This window comes from Hypomesus transpacificus, chromosome 19 (assembly GCF_021917145.1).
Source record: "Hypomesus transpacificus isolate Combined female chromosome 19, fHypTra1, whole genome shotgun sequence".
Taxonomy (NCBI): domain Eukaryota; kingdom Metazoa; phylum Chordata; class Actinopteri; order Osmeriformes; family Osmeridae; genus Hypomesus; species Hypomesus transpacificus.
Genome location: NC_061078.1, coordinates 10,979,152 through 10,998,516, shown reverse-complemented (window position 1 = coordinate 10,998,516; position 19,365 = coordinate 10,979,152). Strand labels below are relative to the sequence as shown.

Below are 19,365 nucleotides of genomic sequence, written 5' to 3'. Positions count from 1 at the left end.
GTAAGCTGCTTTCCATGCTAAACCAAGTGTTGATCCTGTTTTTTGTATTTTTTATGTGACCACATCAAAGAGTAGTAGAAGAAGAAGATACTCTGCCCCACTTTGGTGTCCCGTTCACACGGCCACCAGGAAGCCGAGCCTTGTGGACCGCAGCACACAGACAGTTACAGTACACCACACTCTCTTGCTGTCATCCAGTATAGCCACAGAGGGCTTTCTAGTGTGGATGATAGTGCTGGTTTCTGTTTCTTTCTCCCGATGTTTCATTCCCACAGCAGGACTGCCGGACCACAGCATGGTGTTTATGGTAGTAATTATACCCTGTAGGACCCTTGTCCCCCTGCTATTCCATTGGCCCTGGTATGTCTAGCCCCTGGCCAGACCTTTAATCTGCACTCCAATGAATACAGAGGAACTGAACACCTCCAACACATCTGCAATCACTGTGTGTATCTGTGTTTGTTGTGTGTGTGTGTTTTTACAACTGGCAGGAGCCTTTGCACCAGAGTAATACATGGCTCTGGCTTGACCAACATCTGCTTTCCCAGTGTTTTGAAAACTTTCTCCACATGTAACCGAACAGACCCCTCCTCTTCAAACAGATGGCCAACATGAGCTCATTTGTTTTAGCTGGTGCTCTGTTAGAAGATGCTGGTTCCCCAAATGACAGCTGTGGGACGAAACCCATAACAATATTCGTAATACTTCACAATAAAGAGGTGAATTTCAAACTGGAGGGAAATTGACTCCATGTGAGCAGTGTGGAGATGGCGATGGCCTCGTAAAAATGTCATTGCTTCATTTACACAACAAAATAAACAGGTGAGTTTGTTCTAAATACGTTAGGATTTTTGTAATGCTCGCTATCAGCTGCAATGCGAAGAGCTTGAAGGTTTTTTTTGCGTCACCCCCAAAAAGAAAGAGGGATTGCCAAACAACTCTTTTTTGACGTACGCTACTCTGTGTACCCTGTGTGGACCGTGTCCGTGTGGGTGGTATCTTCCTCCGGACAACGCTGTTGCTTTCGTCCTCACAGGTGGGAAAAGTAGGCTATAAAATCCGTACGACCAGGTGAACGGTAAGTGTATTAATAATTAAACATAGTTAATATTATTAAAATGCTGTTTGGTATTTGTAATATTTACATAGGTGTACAATTGATTTAATCTACTTTTGCCAACAATGAGAATCCAACTTCTACCTGGGGGTAGGCTGCAACTTTAGGTCCTCATGCAATATGCAAAAAGTGAAATATTAATGGCAGTTAGTGATATCCTTGAGTTGTCGTACATGAACTGAGCAAAATGTTTAGGCTATTTTTCAGATCTGATCATTGGATCATCCTAAACGAATACTCTGTTACAACTGACAATGATCTGATATCTTTTGTTGCATTTCACAGACCTAAACAATAGACTATTAAGGGGAACTGCACGTTTTTTCTTTAATTAAAAACAGCCCTTCTGGCCTGAATTCGACTGTATCTAATTAGACTGTTTATGCACAGTTTAGGTAACGTGTAAACAATTTTCAGTCTTTGGTACCATACAATATATGAGAAAGTGCTGTGAACTACTGTAGAAAAGTAATGTAATTGTCTTTCAAAAAAAATTCAATAAATTATGAGCTTACTTAATGAAATAGGATCTGACAACTTATTAAGAATTGCGGGGGAACTTGTGTAGCCTCCATTGTGCAACAAACATATACTGCTCTCTGTCGGCGACTAATAGTAACGCCAGCATTTGTCTAATTGCATTATCCCATTGACAGGCATAAATAATTTGTAAAGATCCAGATGTCAGTAAAATACACAACTTGACAAAACGCAAGGTGTCTTTGTATCAGAATGATATCCTGAAAACCAATGTGTTCCATCCGATCAGACGTCATTGCGAGCTGAGAACCAAAGTTCTGCTGCGTGTTCTGCACTACTATTGGCGCCAGAGACTGCCACTCCTGTAGTCGGGATGGCGTTAGGTCACCACCTCCCCCTGCTGGTAATACAGCTGCTGCTCAGCCACTGCCACACTGCCACCGGATACACCAATCGATTCTTCTATCAAGATTTCCTCAACAGCAATGGCAACGGAGAGAGTATGAGATCTCATTGATGTTTTCTGATTGTTCTCTTGTGGATAACAGCAACATATTTTGAAGCAATAGTCGTTTCACACTATAATGAATGATATACAATGCACCAGTAAAAACACAATGCCTAGGCTATCATGTTTCAGCTTTGCCACCTTATAGTGTTTTGGTCACCTGAGATTTTCGGTACCCCCTACCTCCCCTCCAGTCCACTTTAACGGCGTGCAGCTCCGTGTGGATTCCTCACAGCTTTCTGTTTTTGGTGCGAGGGGCGCCAACGCCTCCCTGCCATGCCGCTACTGGTATGAGCCTGAGCTGAGCTCTCCCAGGAGGGTGCGGGTTAAGTGGTCCTGGTTGCCCGCCGCCGGGGGCCTCGAGAGGGATGTGCTTGTGGCCATTGGACCCCGCCACCGTGGCTTTGGAGATTTCAGGTATGGTCGATAATACTAACTGGAATGATGTTTGTATTTTTTTAAACAATTACACTATCGATCAGTTAACATTTTGGGGTTATACATTTTGTTGTGCCAGGGGCCGAGTTCAACTCATGCAGGACTTCCCAGGAGATGCTACGCTGGTTGTGACTGAACTACAGTTGAACGACACAGGTCGTTACCGTTGTGAGGTGATCGATGGGCTGGAGGACGAGAGTGTGATTGTCGACCTCGAGTTAAAAGGTACAGTTCAATCTTTGAATTACTCTGTCTTCTCACATCGCAATATCTTCATCAAAGTTCTTTTTGATAGGGTCTTTCATAACTTCTTCTCATATGTTCCCCTCCAGGTGTGGTGTTCCCTTACCAGCCCCCTCACGGACGCTACCTCCTCAATTTCCAGGAAGCCCAGCAAACCTGTGCAGAGCAGGACTCTATCCTGGCCACCTTTGAGCAGCTCTTCCAGGCCTGGGAGGACGGCCTGAACTGGTGCAACGCCGGCTGGCTGGCAGACGGCACAGTGCAGTACCCCGTCACTCAGTCCCGGGAACCCTGCGGGGGGGCGGGACTGGCCCCGGGCGTCCGTAGCTACGGCATCCGTCATCGCCTCCTGCACCGCTACAATGCCTTCTGCTTCTCCTCCTCTCTCCGTGGTGAGAGAGTTGTGTCTTTACATTTTACCGATGTCCTGCGACTAGTTTCTTTTGCATTACAAAAACATATTATATACACATTGAGATAGACGAAAGAAATGAAAATGGAAAAAAACACTGCTCATCTTGTATAATTTCAGTATTCTCTATTATTCTCCAGGGAAAGTGTACTACCTCCAGAACATGGACAAGCTCAACTTCACCGAGGCCCAGCAGGCATGTCAAGAGGATGGGTCTGAGATGGCCAAGGTGGGCCAAGTCTACGCTGCCTGGAGATACCAGAGTCTGGATCGTTGTGATGCCGGCTGGGTGGCTGATGGGAGCCTGCGCTACCCCATCTCCAGGCCCCGCACCAACTGTGGCCCCCCGGAACCAGGGGTGCGCAGCTTTGGGTTCCCACCCCTACAGGACAAACATGGGGTGTACTGTTACAGTGCTGTCATAGAAAAAACATAGGCCCTTCATGTCCAGTTATAGGTCACCATGTCTTTAAAAGGAAGAAGTTGACAAGCCTTGAAATGAGATGGGATACAACCACTGATTGTCAACATAATGATGCAAGTTCATACAATCCCCTGGTTGTGGGGTTGCACATATGATCCCATGACAATGAAACGACACGGCTTGGTAATGTTTAATTCAGGGTGAACCACTCAGTTATAACAAAACCATGGCCTGTCTTCTGCTGCAATAACTTGCATATTAAATGCATTTTAGTAATACCTCATACACTTCATTATTGTATTTATCTACTATGTAAACTTGACAGCATATTGAAGCTGATGAATTGGAATAATTAAGTGGCTTCTCCACTCCTGTGAAATGAAAGTTATGTATTCTACTGTATCGGCATATACCTCAGTTAGTTGTTCTTTGATTGTTGGTGGTTTATTTAAGTTGTTGACCACTTGGAATTAACTTATTTTTATAAAAATAAATATATGCTCTTTAAAATTGTATTGTTTTAGTTTATTTTTCCTCTCGCACACAAACAAAGGTGTCACTAAAGATATTGGAGCACACAGATGAGTGAGTCTGATGGGGTCAGGAGTAGAGAGTGGTAGTGAGAGTGGTGTGGGGGGGTAGAAAGAGATGTTAAGATTGATAGGTGATGAGCAGAGAGAGACGGTGGGGGTGAGGGGTGATGAACAGAGAGACATTGTGGGGTTGAGGGGTGAGAAGGAGATTGTGTTCAGGAGGTCTAGGTCTGAGAGGGAACCTGACGTGGTAAATGGGAGGATCGTGAGTAGAAGTGTGAGAGGGTGGGACACAGAGGACATTAAAAAGGACTTCTTTCATTCCCAGGGTGGGACTGACAACACCAGCTACCCACCCTGTTGGGTAAACAGAAATGTACCGTAATGTTATTATTCCTATGACTCAAATCCTATTTACACCCATGTTGCTGCTTCAGAAACACTGACTCCACTGAGACTCAGGCAGAAGGTGAAAGGCACTTTTGTTGTCTTTACCTGGAATGTTCGGGTGTCGACCCTTCTGGAATGAGACTGAGGTGACTGATTTTTGTTGTGTCTCAGGTCTGTTGGTTAAATATGACCGCCTGGTGGATGTTGCAATGTAACTGTACTTGTATGTGTTGCAAATAGCAAATACATCTAAAACCCCTTTAGAAGAGAGCATAAGATGTCACAACTTCAAACATATCTCAATTATATAATGGGTTGCAATATACACTTTATTTCAGAGAAACTAGATTCTGGCGTAGTCTAAATATTTTCTAAACTCAGAGCACATGTACACAGCACACTGCAGCCAGTAACAATTGGTATCTTTATTTGGAATTCCTTGCTTTGTTTTGGGAATACAGATATTTATGCACAAACTGTTCATTTTATGCACATCTGGATACATTCTACAGAGCTACTGATGGGAACACCATACCGTGAAATGAGGCTTTTTGCAAGAGTGCCTTAAACCAGAGATTAGATTTCAGTGCCATATCTGACCATTTCTGTTTGACCGTTTGCATCTTGACTATAGATTTGATGAGTACCCCACATACTACTTTGGTAACAGAGTATTAGTGTATCTCTCCTGTTGTACAAGAGTCCAACAAGAGGCCTTGCAGTACTATGATCCATGTTCTATTGTTGTTCTGAGGGGAGTGAAGTTTGAAGTAGATCTGTTTCTAGTCTCGTGGTGATTTCTTGAATAGAAGTTCTCTCATTCTGATATTCCTATACAGTAGGTGACACAGTCTGTAGGAGGCACAGCCTCCAACATACACACGAGGCAAAACAAGTGCACGGGTTTAGCGATGAAAACTTGAGGACTAGAAGCAATTCGCACTGCGATGGTTACAAAGGTATCCTAGGCCTTTCCTCTGAGATAATATGAGACAACAATGAAATAGATTATAGTTACTTAAGGAAAGCTTGTTGAGGCACACCTGTCCATGCTATGCACTGCACAGCCAGGTAAAAGATGCTGGCAACATTACAGAACACAAAAACGACACGCTGCAACGTTTTTGAGGTCAGTGCTAATTCAACTTCAGCCTCTTCATAAAATTAATAAAATACAGTTTCACACCTGACTGAAATTGAAATACACTGAGTCGAGTCCTGTTTTAATAATCCTACTTCAGCTTTGATATCCAGGCTCTCTGATCTATGCCTGAACTCTCTGGAGCAGGATCCTCCTGTGTGACATTGGCAGGCTCAGTACACTGCAGGATGAAGCCTACCCAGGGTGCAAGGCTTACTGTACTGCCTTTGCTAGGTGAATGAATAAATTAATGGACGTGTATTCACATTGCTTGCTCTGTTCTTCCAAACTGATTTTTATGTATGTGGTGAAGACACTATAGAAGGGTGCATGTTGGTTTTCACTTTCTTTGATTAAATAAATAAAACTGTTTTTTTCTTTAGGGCAGTTTTCTCCAAAATAAAATTTTGCTAGGTGTTTTCATACATCCAAAAGCAGCTTGTCAGAAGTGGACTAAAGAGCAGACTAAGTCACTAAATCCTAAATGAGTCAGACATTTCTATCTTCTAAAGCCACTTTTCAAGATCTGAAAACATCCAACAAGCTTTGACTTTAAGATCCCTTGAACATCCACACTCTTCTCAGAACAGGACTTCAGGTACTTTCCTGTACTTCCTGTCAGTTGGAAGTGCTACTCTGTTGTAGGCTTCACTGTCTCGGTTCTGCTGCACCAGACATGGCTGGAGAACATCCACCAGCCAATGCGACTATAGTTATAGCCATTGTGACTACCAAGACAGCTTCTGTCACACTCAGACTGTCTGAACATGGATCTAACTCAACCCAGCCAGACCAAGTGGAATATGGACCACTGGTGTGACTTTTCCTTGGAATGTTCTGGAATAGACGTGAGAGAGACAGATACTGCTGATGCAGTCACCACAGTTATATCCAGTCTGGTTGGGGACATGGTAATGACATTCACCAACATCAACAGCATAACAATCCAACCGAAACTTGTAATTATATTACTGAGAAAAACCAAACAATAATAAAAATAATCAAATATAATTATACAATTTCATAATATTTTGGAACAAACACACTTGATTTATCTCTTTAAAAATTATCACACATTCAAAAAAACACAAACATGGACTTCCCTAGCTTGCTTTGGTCTTTGCAGGAGGACACATCGTACGTTAAACATGGCTTTTGTGTAGTGTACGTGTTCTTTTAAAATTGCTATCTAAAAACATGAACTCTTTGTCCCTCAGTCCATGCTTAATGAAGCTGGCTACTGGCTGATTCTGATCGACTCCTGGTGGTTCTCCTCTGTATTCTGTTGCTGAATGTTACTGTTGTTGGGGGCACATACGAACACAATTTGAATCAACAAATTCATTATATATGTATCTTTGTCAATATATATATATATTAATGCAATTCTTTACTGGATGAATGTGATTGTTTTGGAGAAGATCATGGAGTACTCACAGTTGATACATTCCACTTGGGGTTTCTCCCACTGTCCGTCTGCCAAGCAGCGCACTACAGGCAGGTGACGCTGCATGAAGCCTGGGTTACACTGGTAGCGGATGATGGAGTTGACTGGGTACAGCTCTTTCCTGTTGCCAAACATCCTGGCATTCTCCACCACGGGCGGAGACCCACATGACACTGAGGGGGGAAGGAGACATCAGATGACATGGACTAAATCGTGGCTCGTCACTCTCATGGTTCCAATATTACACAATGTATAGACAGTTGCCAGTAGTAAATCAGTCAACTATATTTGCAAATAACTTACTTTTAAACTGTGTAAAAAAGTGTTTTACAACAATCAAATCAATATATATCCTACTTTAGACTCAATAATTAATAAATAGCATAATCCCTTGCTGAGGCTACTGTTTCTCAAGGCTATATGCTTGAGCCTGACCACCCAGGTCTGTGTGTGCGTACCTGGGCCAGCCTTGCAGGTGAAGGGCAAGTGGTAGTTGCAGGGGACATCATTCCACTGGCCGTTCTCATGCCATATCATCACAACACAGTCCTCTCCAGAGTTGAAGTAGTTGTCAGGCTGGTTCGGCCGCCAGTTCTCATATTGCTGTGGAGAGATCAAGTGGTAGGAAGTCACGATAGAATGAAAAAGTGGTCTGTCATAGCACAGGTAACCTGTATTCTACGTGTTTGACTCACCAGAGGGGTTCCATCTGTCCAGCGGAAATCATTCTCCATTGTCTTGTCATTCAGGCCGATCCACTGGTAGTCCTGAGCATTAGCTGGATGCATGGGACAAAAAGAACGAGGATATGCTCTCTTACAACCTCTTCCCTCTCCCTGTTTCCCTCTCTCACATACATGAATGCAAAGCAACACTCACAGTTGACAAAGTGCTGTTCCTCAGGGGTGATGATGCTGACCAGGTGTGCATTGAGGTCTCTGCATCGCTGTTCTGCCTCTGGCCAGGTCTCCCTCTCAGAGAAGTGTAGGTAGCAGTTCCCCTGAAACTTAGTCCATCCCTCCTCACACTGCTGCTCATCTGGAGCAGCAAGACAACAGGGGAACAGTGAGACTGAGCGGACCACACCTGGAAGGATCTCAGCTTGAAAACCTGATGAAAACACTATTATAATAGACTTTGAACACAATAGAACGCCTGATTAGAATATGTTTAAATCCTTATGGAACACACAGCGGTTATTAAAATCACATGATGCTGTCAACCTTAAGGGAATAAAGAACAGCTGCGTCCACTTTCTGACTATGAATGGAATCATGGTGATTGAGCTTTTAAACAATGTTGACAAGAAGAAATGCCAGATTTAAATATTTCCAATATGGAGTCCCTCAAGACAATATCCTGTAGATTCATATTTTATATGAGCTCATCTTAGTATGTGATTTTCAGGGGGACAAATGACCAGTGAACTTCTGCAATGTCCACTGTTTTGCTCTACTGAAATGTTCAAAGGATTCATTAATTCCACCACCACGCCCTAATGACTTAACAATTTCAGTAAACGGCTACTTAGACTACACTGCACGAGGAGGAGCAATTAAAAAACACCTCTATACGTCACCACTAAACCTCACCTTCTCCAGTGGTGTATAGTATTTAGTGGTGACGCATGCTGTCGATGTTTCCCCTCCTCCCTGTGCCAACTTCCAGCCATGTACAGTCTCACAGCTCATGATAGTAGGCACACAGGAAGTCCTCGTGGGCATGACCATATGCCTCTGTACCACCTTGCCTACACTGCTGACCTCCTCCCATCACAGACTGAGCAAGGTCACCCTCAGACACTGATCTATGTCCTTTATGACTTTGACTTCTGATCCTGGCGACAATAGGACTGACTGAGTTCCTAGACACCCACACAACCAACCAAACACCTTGATGCTTTCCCATGATGCAGGCTGCCACAAAGGACACTTTGGGTTTTGCATCAATGTTGTTCCTGTTGTTTTTGAGAGTCTGCTGTTAGTGTTTATTAGCTGAAGCCGACCTCATACCGATCTCACAGCGGTCCCCTCCGTAGCTGGGCAGGCATAAGCATTTGTAAGAGTCCACAATTTCCACACAGGTTGCTCCATTGTCGCAAGGGTTGGAATGGCACACATCAACCTCTGTAAGAAAGGGGTGGGGGGTGAGACTGGTGTCTCGGGACAGGCTGGGGGGTAGCAGGACAGTTTGAGGGGTGGCAAGTCCGGGGTCAGGGGGGTACAGGGCCGGAGGGGCAGGGGGATGGGGGGTGGCAGACTGTGAAACTCATGGAATCTGAAAACTCAGAGGTGCTGCAACATTGTGATCCAGACTTTAACCTTGACTGTGCTTTTAATATGACTGAAGATGAGTGTTTGAGTGGTAAAGCTTGGGATAAGGAATGCCAAAATGTGTCAAACATATTCCTAAACCATACAGAATATGGCAGGGTCACATTTACAGTAAGGCTAAGTCTGAATAAGCATTATGTTCGGGCAGCAGATCATGTTCAGATTCATGTAGAGGCAGATCAGAAGTACCCAGATGTACCCAGGAGTTAGCAGACATGCAGCAGAAGAAGGTTCTCTGGAACAATGTGGCGTAGTGGAGCAAAAACAACAAAGGATGGACAGACAGTCACCATAAATGAGCGTGATAGACACAATGGTCCTGAACCTCCAGTGCAAGGCCTCCACAAACACACACATGCCAACCCACGATGATGCAGTCTGACGCACAATTGAGGGCCCAAACCAGACGCAGGCAACATGAACCCAGGACAAAACAAGACACATTACGCAAAACATACACCATGAAGACAGAGGAGGGGAACAAAAATCATTGTTAGTACGAATGTCACTTGCAAATATATTAACTGCACAAAAGTCTAACTTAACACCTGACCGTAATGTGTATGGGAACCATGCAAAGGGTACTGTGATTAGAAAAACACTAAGAAAAGTTACTGCATTTTCAAAGATGTATTACGTTTACAGTCAATTACGGAACATTGTGAGATCAGGAAAGAGGGAATAATGGCCAACGCTTCTCCATCAGGAGGACTTACCATACTGGCACCCCACTCCTCCCAGCCCGGGAGGACAGTGGCACAGACCCACCCCATCCTGTACTGAGCATGACCCAGCCCCACACGGGTTGGGGTCACATGGGTTTGGATCAACTAAGGATGGTCAGACCAGCACAGTAATCAATAATTACTCAGTTAGAATGATTGACTGATTTTTTTGTACCCTGATTTTTATATTTCTATGATGAAGTTTCACATAGAAACTGACAGAAAGGAGCTCTCACCCAGGACTGACGCGGGTTCCTCCATCACAGCAGGAGTCGGCAAGGAGACAGCAGAAGCTGTAGTGGCAGCAGCAGCTAGACCTGCGGGAGCCAGGACAGGGCTGAAGGTCACATAGAACTGCCCATAGTTCTCCACCAGCTGAGCTCCAGCCATGGCCTCCTCTGGTCCTACTGTGCCCCCAGTCAGTGCCTTGTCATCGGGAGTGGAGGACAGGATCACCGGGGAGATGTCTCCAGAGTGAGCCCCAGAGTAGACTCCGCTGGCTGGGGTTGGGTAGGTCTCCCCGCTGCCTGAATGAAAGTTGCTGCTGGTGCTTCCCTCCCCACTGATCTCCACTGGGCCCTTCCCCAGCTCCATGGAGACCGATGTCCTGGTGGACACCTCAGTCAGGACATCACCGGCTGTGAAGATGACGATTTCTTCCTCTCCGCTGGCAGAGGAGCCAGATCCAGAGATTCCTGACGCGGCCCCAGACGGGAGGCCTAAGGCTCCAGACCCTCCACTCCCTCCTCCAGAACCGTACTGTATGAACCCAGAGGCCTCCTGCTCTCCTGAGGTTGACCCTGTGAGGTCGGTGAACCCTGACCCCAAGAAGGTCACACCTGAGAAGAACCCTGAGCCACTTCCGGAGGCCGAGCCACTGAGGTCAGCGCTCGCCATCCTGCCGGACCCCGAGCTGTCCCCAGAGCCGCTGAACTCCAGGCCACCCATCCCTAGCTCCTTCTCCCTGCCAGTTTGGGAGGTGGACACCTCCAACAGTTGACCATCGATCAGCATGATCACAGTGTCTCCACTGCCTGATTCCTCCCCGGACAAGCCACTGGTTCCTGAGGGATAGACCCCAGATGGAAAACCACTGAATCCAGAAAACTCTGCACTGGCACTGGAGCCGGATCCAGAAGACATTCCGGAAAACTCCCCTGAGCTGCCTGAGATGAGGCCAGTGCCACTGCCGGATCCCCACAGGTAACCACTGCCACTGATCATCCCTGAGCCCATCCCAGAGGGAAAGGTCAGGATCCCAGTGCTTCCTTCCCCCACCTCCTGAGGGCCAGCAGATCCAGAGCCCTCCCCAGACAGGACAGCACCGCCTCCTGAGAGAACCACGTCTATCACAGAACCGTCTCCGCTGAGTCCGGAACCAGACAGCTCTCCGCTGAGCCCGGAACCAGACAGCTCTCCGCTGAGCCCGGAACCAGACAGCTCTCCGCTGGCCAGGCCAGATGCTCCACTGGGAATGTCAGCACTCCCACTGCCAGAGGAGTCACCAGAACCAGACATGTCTCCAGACCCGGTCAGAACACAAGAAGAGACCCCTGATAAATCTCCAGAATGATCGCCTGAAGATCCACTGGCACCAGATGCCCCAGAACCAGAACCAAACTGCTCTACAGAGATGGGAGGAGCGATGGAGGGGAGGACTACAGAAAACATCATAGAGAGAAACACAAAAAGGAGGACAAACATTAGAATAACTGCATGTTAGGGTATTAATGTGATCTAGTCATGAGAAAGAGAGCTAATCTTACATACCTGGTCTCAGTAAATCAGTTGTTGAAGTACGGTTAATCAGAGCTTCTTTTATTTCTGTGATGTTCATTCCAGTTTCATTGGCCAGAAGTAAGATGTCCACTGTAGGAGGTGAAGTTAAACCAGATTAAAGATGACATCTTTGAATCAAATGAATCAGAGGATATCGAGTTTAATGTCAGTTTGCTTTTTACCTCTGAAGCAGTAGGCATCATATCTGGCATCCAGGGCTGGGTAGGAAGTCTGGTTGGGATGGGCATAGACCGTGTGTACCCCAGCCCTCCCTGCGCCACACTGGGCCCGGGGCTTATTGATGGAGTAACGGACGCTATGGTCCAGGAGCCAGCCAGCACGGCACTTGTCGAAGCCCAGTCTCCAGGCAGCGTAGAGCTCTCCAGTGGAGGCCAGAGAGGCGTTGTGCTCCTGGCAGTGGGCCAGGGCCTCGTCATAGGTAAAACCATCACCAGACCCTGCATGGAACACCTCGCCTGTAGAGAGGCGGGAGGAAGAGAGAGAATGGTGAGAAAGTTGGGGAGGATAGCAAGGAAAGGGTGAGAATCGTGAACAAGAGGAAAAGGCAGGTTTCCTCCCACCAACATCTTTACTTCTTTACTTACCCTTGAGCTTATCGATGTAGCAGTACGCATCGTATCTCTCATCTGCGGGCCTCAGGCCATAAGACCTCACGCCCGGCAGGTGCTCCAGGTTTCCATCACACTTCTCCCTAGGAGACACGATGGGATACCTCCAGGGAGAAGACACGAAAGGATTGGAACAATAGTTTGAATAGCAATCATTTATTATGATCTAATATTTATTTTTTGCAGGTCAGCTGAGTACATACTGTTTTTCTCAACAACACAGATATGAAACGTCCCGATCAGTTACACTCCAGCATTACCTGACAGTCTGATCCAGCAGCCAGCCAGCATCACACTGGTGGTACCCTGCCTGGTAGGCTGCCTGCAGCTGCTCTGGGGTTGCCATGGAGGCTCCAACACTCTGACAAGCCCGCTGGGCCTCCACAAAGGTGAAGGAGTAGCGTCTGGAGGCAGCGCGGTAGAGGAACACCACACCTACACACAAAGACGAGAACTTCACTCTCATCGCAAAGTTTCATTGTTGGTTTGAGTTGAATAAATAACGCTTGACTATCACCCTTGACCTGTAGGGGGCAGCCCGTAGCATGGACCATTCTCTCTGCAGATCTCTGCCCCTACGTCTGGCCTGGCAGTGGCTTTCTCCACCTCCTCAGAGATGACCTCTGTGACGCTGGGGGGCTCCGGCAGGGGCAGCTCAGTGGTGTAAGCGAAGTCGGGACTAGTGGGCCTTTGAGTGACCAGTTCTCCCAGTGCCTCGCTTTCCGTGGTGGTCTTCTTGAAGAACACCTCGGGGCTCTCGGTTACCGTGGTGACAGTCAGCATGCCACTTCCTGAGCCGTCCACGTCTGGGGATTCTGGGAAAGACAGGAAGGCATGTAGGAGTAAATGTTGGGTTATATTTATGTATTAGCCGCTCTATACAAGCAAGAGGGAGCTCTGAGATCCAGGTACTGTATGTCTCTCCTGTCTATATAAAGGACCAGTTTACATAACACTTCATACATGACATTGTCTGCTGTATGTCTACAACATTATTGTGTTATATAGTAGTGGGCCATTACAATTATTAACCGACGTACTGCCTATGGCATGTCATTTATCCATGAAAAGGAAACTGTGTTTCCAGGAGTTAAGACCATACCTGTGAAGCAGAAAGCATCATATCGGGACTCTGGCTTGGGGTATCCTGTCTGGTTGGCATGCAGGTACACGGTCCTCACGCCCAGCAGTCCGCCTCCGCACTGCGGCCGGGCGATGTTGATAGGGTAGCGGACGCTTCTGTCCCCCAGCCAGCCTGCGTTACAGACATCCAAACCAGCCTGCCATGCCAGGTAGAGCTGGCCGGTCGTGGCCAACTGGGCATCCAGATTTGAACACTGTTCCTCAGCCTCAGCGTAGGTGAATTTAGCCACAGACCCAGAGTAGAACACCCTGCCTGGGTTCAAAGAGGGGGTTGGCTTATCCATCCCTTATACATTGTACCATAATTCAGGGATTCAAATGAATGACAGTCTAACTAACACATGCAGGTTGAAAGGGTGTACCTGTCATCTTCTCAGCGAAACAGTACACGTCATAGGTCTCGTTGACATCTCTCACTCCGTAGGTCCTCACCCCCGGTAACTCCTCTTTATCACCGTAGCAGTTCCGTCGAGGGTCTTGGATCGGGTACCTATCATTCATAAAAATAGCTATTACTATCTACAGTCAGCCAGACATTAATTTGTTATAAAATGTCCTTAGGGATCCATACCGTTTATGGAATTGAACTGTTGTTATCATCTGCTATGAAACAGAATCAATAAATATGATGAAAAAACAGACGACAAAAAACAAAAAAGACAAAAAAATACTATGAAAATTAGATGAGAAATGGTCGTCCATTGGTTTAGGAGCAAGAAAGCTTTCCTTGTGAGAGTGTGAAATACAGCAGTTGAGATGAGAGCAAAGCAGACTCTGCTAGGTTTGGCAAAGTATGCAGGGATGGAAACAGGAAAAAGGACAGGCTATGAGCTTGAAGGAACTGACACGCTCTGGGGCTCAGAGGCTGGCGTCAGTATTCAGACAGCATAAACACTGACATTACACTCAAACCAAAATACTTCCATACATCATCCAACTACATCATGTTCTATTCATAACCTTGTCAGGAGAGAAAACATTTAGCCCCAAAAAACTGATAAACAGTTGGAGAGGAAGTCAGGAGAGACTGACAGATGTTTTGATTTCTACTGGTCCTGGTCTACAGTTACTGGTCTAACTTATCAGACTGACCTGACAGTCTGGTCGGAGAGCCAGCCTGCGTCACACTGGTGAAAGCCATCATCGTAGGCAGCCTGCAGCTGTTCAGGGGAGGCGATGACAGCGCTGTTCTGAATACATACAGCCTTCGCCTTCTCAAAGGTCAGAGTGTAGCGGGTAGTGATGGCACGATAGTGGAACACAATGCCTGGGAAAAGGGGGGGAGACATTTTTTCAAATTATGATATTTTATTTTCATATCTTCAGTCCTTTATTATTATTATTATAATCATTGTTATCATTTATAACCATGTTATTTTAAGGAAATGAGAGTGTGTAAAACTAGATAAGTGTTTATTTTCGGTATCACCCTACCTTGGACCTGAACCTGGACTGTGTCATGGCTGTCCTCGATCCCATGCTGGACCTCACAGCGGTAGTTGCCCGAATCATTGGAGTGCAGCTCTGTGATCTTAATGCTTGCGTCTGTGGGGGTCATTGGGTATCCCACCATGTGAACCCTGTCCAGGTATTTGTCCTCTACCTGTATCTGTCCTTCCATGGCGACCAGGATGACTGACACCTTGTCCTTGGTGACGTGACTCCATTTTATGCGGTGGGAGAGGGGGGGTATGGTGGGGGCTCCCGGGTCATTGACCGTGTGGTCCTGGTGGAGGGTTGGGTGGGGGGGGGGTGAAGAACACAATCAGGCATCTTTATAATGAAACGACTGCATAGAAAATAAATATGGTCAATGTCTAACTGCAGACTGTAGTATTGGTGTGAGGCTGTACCTGGAAGTAGCAGGGAAGCACCAAGGTGCTGCCCAGTAGAGGGCGCTGTGGGCGTTCCAGAGGGATGCTGACACTCAGAACATCCTCAGGGTCTATCAACAGAGGCAGCCCCCCACACAGATGAAAATCACATGATAATAGTGTCATACATTGTGTTGTGTAATATGACATGGGGACACACATAAACAGTAATACATGTAGCGTATGTACAACAGATTAAAATAGTATAATTATTTAGTGTCAAACACAGTCACACTTACCTAGGAATGAGTGCTCTTCATATGAAAATGATGGTAGGTCGAATGTTGCTGAGCCAACGTGCAGACACACAGATAATAGCAATATCCACTTGTTCATATTTCACCTAAATTGTGTGATAAAAATAATTACTTCTCAGATCACCATCAGAAACCACTATTAAACAACTTTCTGTAGAGGCCAAAATTGAGAAGCTTTCCACTTTAAAATCCTTAATGATGTCATCCAATCCATTTGCCTTCAAGTATTTTCCTACACTTAAAGTACAGCTTTCCAATACCTCCCCATAATTCATAAACAACACCATGACTAACACAGTGGATGATCAAATCAAATCAAATCAAATCATTTGATTTGATTGATTTGATGATTATTAATTATGTTAATTTAAACAATGAACAGAACACTATTTTGAGTTATTAGATATAATATTGTATCGTTTTAGAGTTCATTAGTTATAGGCATGCATTATTTAAAGTTCATTATTTATAGGAATGAAAATAGAACAGATAAAACTGTATAGTTTTGTTGATGGAACAAAACCAGTAAATGAGCAGTGCAAGTTGCCAAACACTAGTCCTTACAAATCCCAAATTATTCTCAGACTGGTGGTCACACCCGCTTAACGGAACAGAGCACAACATGTTTTCCAGTCTAATCTTAACATATACTGTACAGAACGTACTAAATTGAACTAGGGATATTATGCTAACAGAAGATCTAATAGAGAATATGGCTAAAATAAGAAAGATATTTTAACATATTTTAACATGCCTAGTTTTAAGACAGTACACTTTAGATTGATGAGTAAGGTGTTCTCTGACAGGAGAGCAGAGAGCAGAATTTTCCTCAATCAACTCCTATGCTGTCCTGGAATAACCTCCGAGGTGGGCCAAGGGCCTGGCTGTGTCTGGGGATGCCACTCTGGCAGTGGACATGCATTCAACAGCTCCCTGCAACTGAACAGCTACATGGTAATACACATGTGGAGAGGTTCTACAACACTATGATGACACAGTAGACCTTTTGGCCCCCAAAGTGGATGGTGGGTGGGGTAGTGGGTAACAACAACTTTTTATTTAATCTCTTATGGTGGGTCCCTTAAAAAAAAACTGGTTTAACCTCTTTTCAGGCAGACATTGATTTCTTCAAGTCTTGTTTCATTAAGTGACAGTTCATTAGCAGCCACGCTATGTTAGAGCAGTGCTAGCGGCTACTTGAGCACAGTGTATCCATTCAGTCAGTGTGGTGTGGTGGATTCCCATTGAGGTTCAGGTCCATAAGACCAGCTCTGTTCTCCAGAAGTTGGTATTACGGGAGCTCTGACGACATTAAAGCCAATGTAAACACCAGTGTATTCCAGAGGAGGCACTTTCCATCCAACTTTAGACCAAAGGCAGCTGAACACTATTCACATTCAGATACAGAAGTTAGTGCCCAAGACATTGGAGCACCTAAGGTCTACTGTACCTGAGATCCTACTGGGTAGGACTGATACACAGACACGATTTCTTATTCAACAACACTTCTGTGAAAGTGACATTTTACTCATCCTATAATAATCCAAAAAATATTGAGTCTATTAATTCTTTTGACTATGCTAATACCCTATTTTATTCAAGGTATTCAATCCTGAATTAAATCCAGTGTTATTCAGTTGCTCTGTAGGGATGTATCCCAGGTTATGTAGCCCCTGTCATGAAAAAGCTACTCTGGCTACAAGAGAATACTTAGGCAGGCTACACTGTAGAAGTGGCATCACTTGAACAGAAATGGTATGCATTTATAATGCCAAGAGCAAGATGTTACAAATAGTTGATAGATGTTACTGGATTAGATTACTGAAAAGAGTTACACAGCAGGACAAATAAGGACAAAGATGCAGGAGTCTCTGTCACTCAGGCAACAATAGAAATGTAGCTTCCCATATGCAGACAAATTAGTTGGTTCAGATACTTAAACAGTTTGATTGCCGTACGACACATACAACACATTAATTAAGAGCTGCTAGAGTGTAAAACGTAAAAAAATGTGTCTAAATGTGTTTACTATTGGTTAAGAACCTACCTGAAAATGTAACACCCCGTTATACGTCCGCTTACAGAAGACCTACACCTGCCGAAAAGGCAAATAAAATCGCTTCGGATAAATGTTATGCTTCGTGCTTCAATAATCTTACGGGGGTATCTTTTGCGAATGTTTATCGACGAGTCAGTAGTTTTATATCCCGGTCAACAGGTGACAGCTGTCAGGTAGAGCGTTGCTCCACTCGCGCGTGGTGAGCAAAAAAGAGTAAATTGTCGAAGGGGGAGCAAGTTTAACTGTCGGGGTCGCAGGGGGAGAGGAGAGCTCAGATGTAAGGGGAGGGATGATGGAGCAGAAGTGTGTATAACGTACCTTTTAGACTACGTACCAACCTTTTGGGTGTGAAATGAGTAATGGTTCACTTTCACTGTAGGTACATATTATAGCCCTGTTTGTGATTTTTTTTCTACAACGACTTGTAGTACAGCACCGTTGGAGCAACAAGGCCATGAAGGAAGACCTGTGTGGAACCCTCAACAGATGGAGCTGACATGACAAATTATATTGACAGCTCAAGTGGCAACCAGTCCTTAACATATGGACAAAAATGTTTTCCTTTGGGCATAAGTGCTTTACTCAAAAACGTGTAAATAAGATAGTTACATTTTGTATTACTTCAGAAACACCCATGCCATGGGAGTGTCAGGAAAATATATAGTTAATGTTGCCCCAACAATTCATAACCAAATTGTTTTGTAGCATTCTTACAAAATTATAGTGTGTGTCCTATTGTGTATTATAATTTAAAGGGAGGCACTTCTCTCTCTGGAACTTCTCTAGGATTATTTTTAACAAAGCACCAATTTCCTTTTTCACACTTTTAATTACATCATCTCCAGGCATCCAAGTGATGATGAAAGGGTGTGAAAATATTGTTATACCCCCCCACCACAAACCCCCCTGCCTGTTTTCAACACAGTAAGGAGAAAAAAACTCCAACCAAACCAGGAGGTTGGTGGACAGACCCCTTCTGTTAGGGAGCAGACCCTCTCTTACAACACCATTGAGTGCTCAGGGGACAGGAAATAGCAACATGTGCAATTACAAAAAATTACACACATAAAAAAGAGAGGTGTAACCAAAGAGGTCCACTGGTCTGGTAATAGACCTTCAGTTGGAGTTTAAGAAGGAGGTTTTTCTAACCCTTCAAGTTTAATAATTCTGTTGGGTGTCTATGAGAGAACAATTCAGTTACCAACACATGTCCTGCATGCAAAGTTTACTGCAGCATTAACTACCCACACAAATTAGACAGACCAGTACCCCATTTTGGGTGCATTCAATAATCATGGCCATGATTCAGTTCAGCAACAGAAGTTGAGGACCATCTGCAACAGTATCTGTATGTTTTTTCTATTCCAGAATGAAAGCAGCACTGAAAAGAAGGCAAAAGGATGTTGGAATGGAGGGAATGTTGAATGTAATAG

The 19,365-nt window shown here is 45.0% G+C and overlaps 2 protein-coding genes across 4 annotated transcripts; one reads left to right on the top strand and one right to left on the bottom strand.

Moving 5' to 3' along the window:
* Positions 1-601: 601 nt before the first annotated feature.
* LOC124481539 (hyaluronan and proteoglycan link protein 3-like) lies at positions 602-4,128 on the top strand. Of its 2 annotated transcripts, none has more exons than XM_047041566.1 (7): positions 602-822; positions 1,037-1,078; positions 1,887-2,097; positions 2,300-2,522; positions 2,623-2,768; positions 2,876-3,178; positions 3,339-4,128. In XM_047041566.1, exons 3-7 carry the CDS (start codon positions 1,971-1,973, stop codon positions 3,632-3,634), a joined length of 1,095 nt encoding a protein of 364 aa, XP_046897522.1. In that variant the 5' UTR covers positions 602-822; positions 1,037-1,078; positions 1,887-1,970; the 3' UTR covers positions 3,635-4,128. The 2 variants fall into 2 exon arrangements, with proteins under 2 accessions (XP_046897522.1, XP_046897521.1); XM_047041565.1 differs by having other exon boundaries at positions 919-1,078.
* An 827-nt stretch (positions 4,129-4,955) lies between these two features.
* Positions 4,956-18,195, bottom strand: LOC124481536 (aggrecan core protein-like). 2 transcript variants are annotated; one of them, XM_047041561.1, is made up of 20 exons: positions 17,921-18,195; positions 15,856-15,959; positions 15,596-15,687; positions 15,177-15,468; positions 14,835-15,009; positions 14,105-14,232; positions 13,702-13,995; positions 13,124-13,414; positions 12,860-13,034; positions 12,576-12,703; positions 12,153-12,446; positions 11,962-12,060; positions 10,428-11,849; positions 10,183-10,296; positions 9,146-9,259; positions 8,013-8,171; positions 7,829-7,911; positions 7,592-7,736; positions 7,124-7,306; positions 4,956-6,984 (listed from the first exon to the last, which is right to left on the bottom strand). In XM_047041561.1, exons 2-20 carry the CDS (start codon positions 15,950-15,952, stop codon positions 6,911-6,913), a joined length of 4,359 nt encoding a protein of 1,452 aa, XP_046897517.1. In that variant the 5' UTR covers positions 15,953-15,959; positions 17,921-18,195; the 3' UTR covers positions 4,956-6,910. The 2 variants fall into 2 exon arrangements, with proteins under 2 accessions (XP_046897517.1, XP_046897518.1); XM_047041562.1 differs by lacking the exon at positions 9,146-9,259 and having other exon boundaries at positions 17,921-18,194.
* Positions 18,196-19,365: the final 1,170 nt, after the last annotated feature.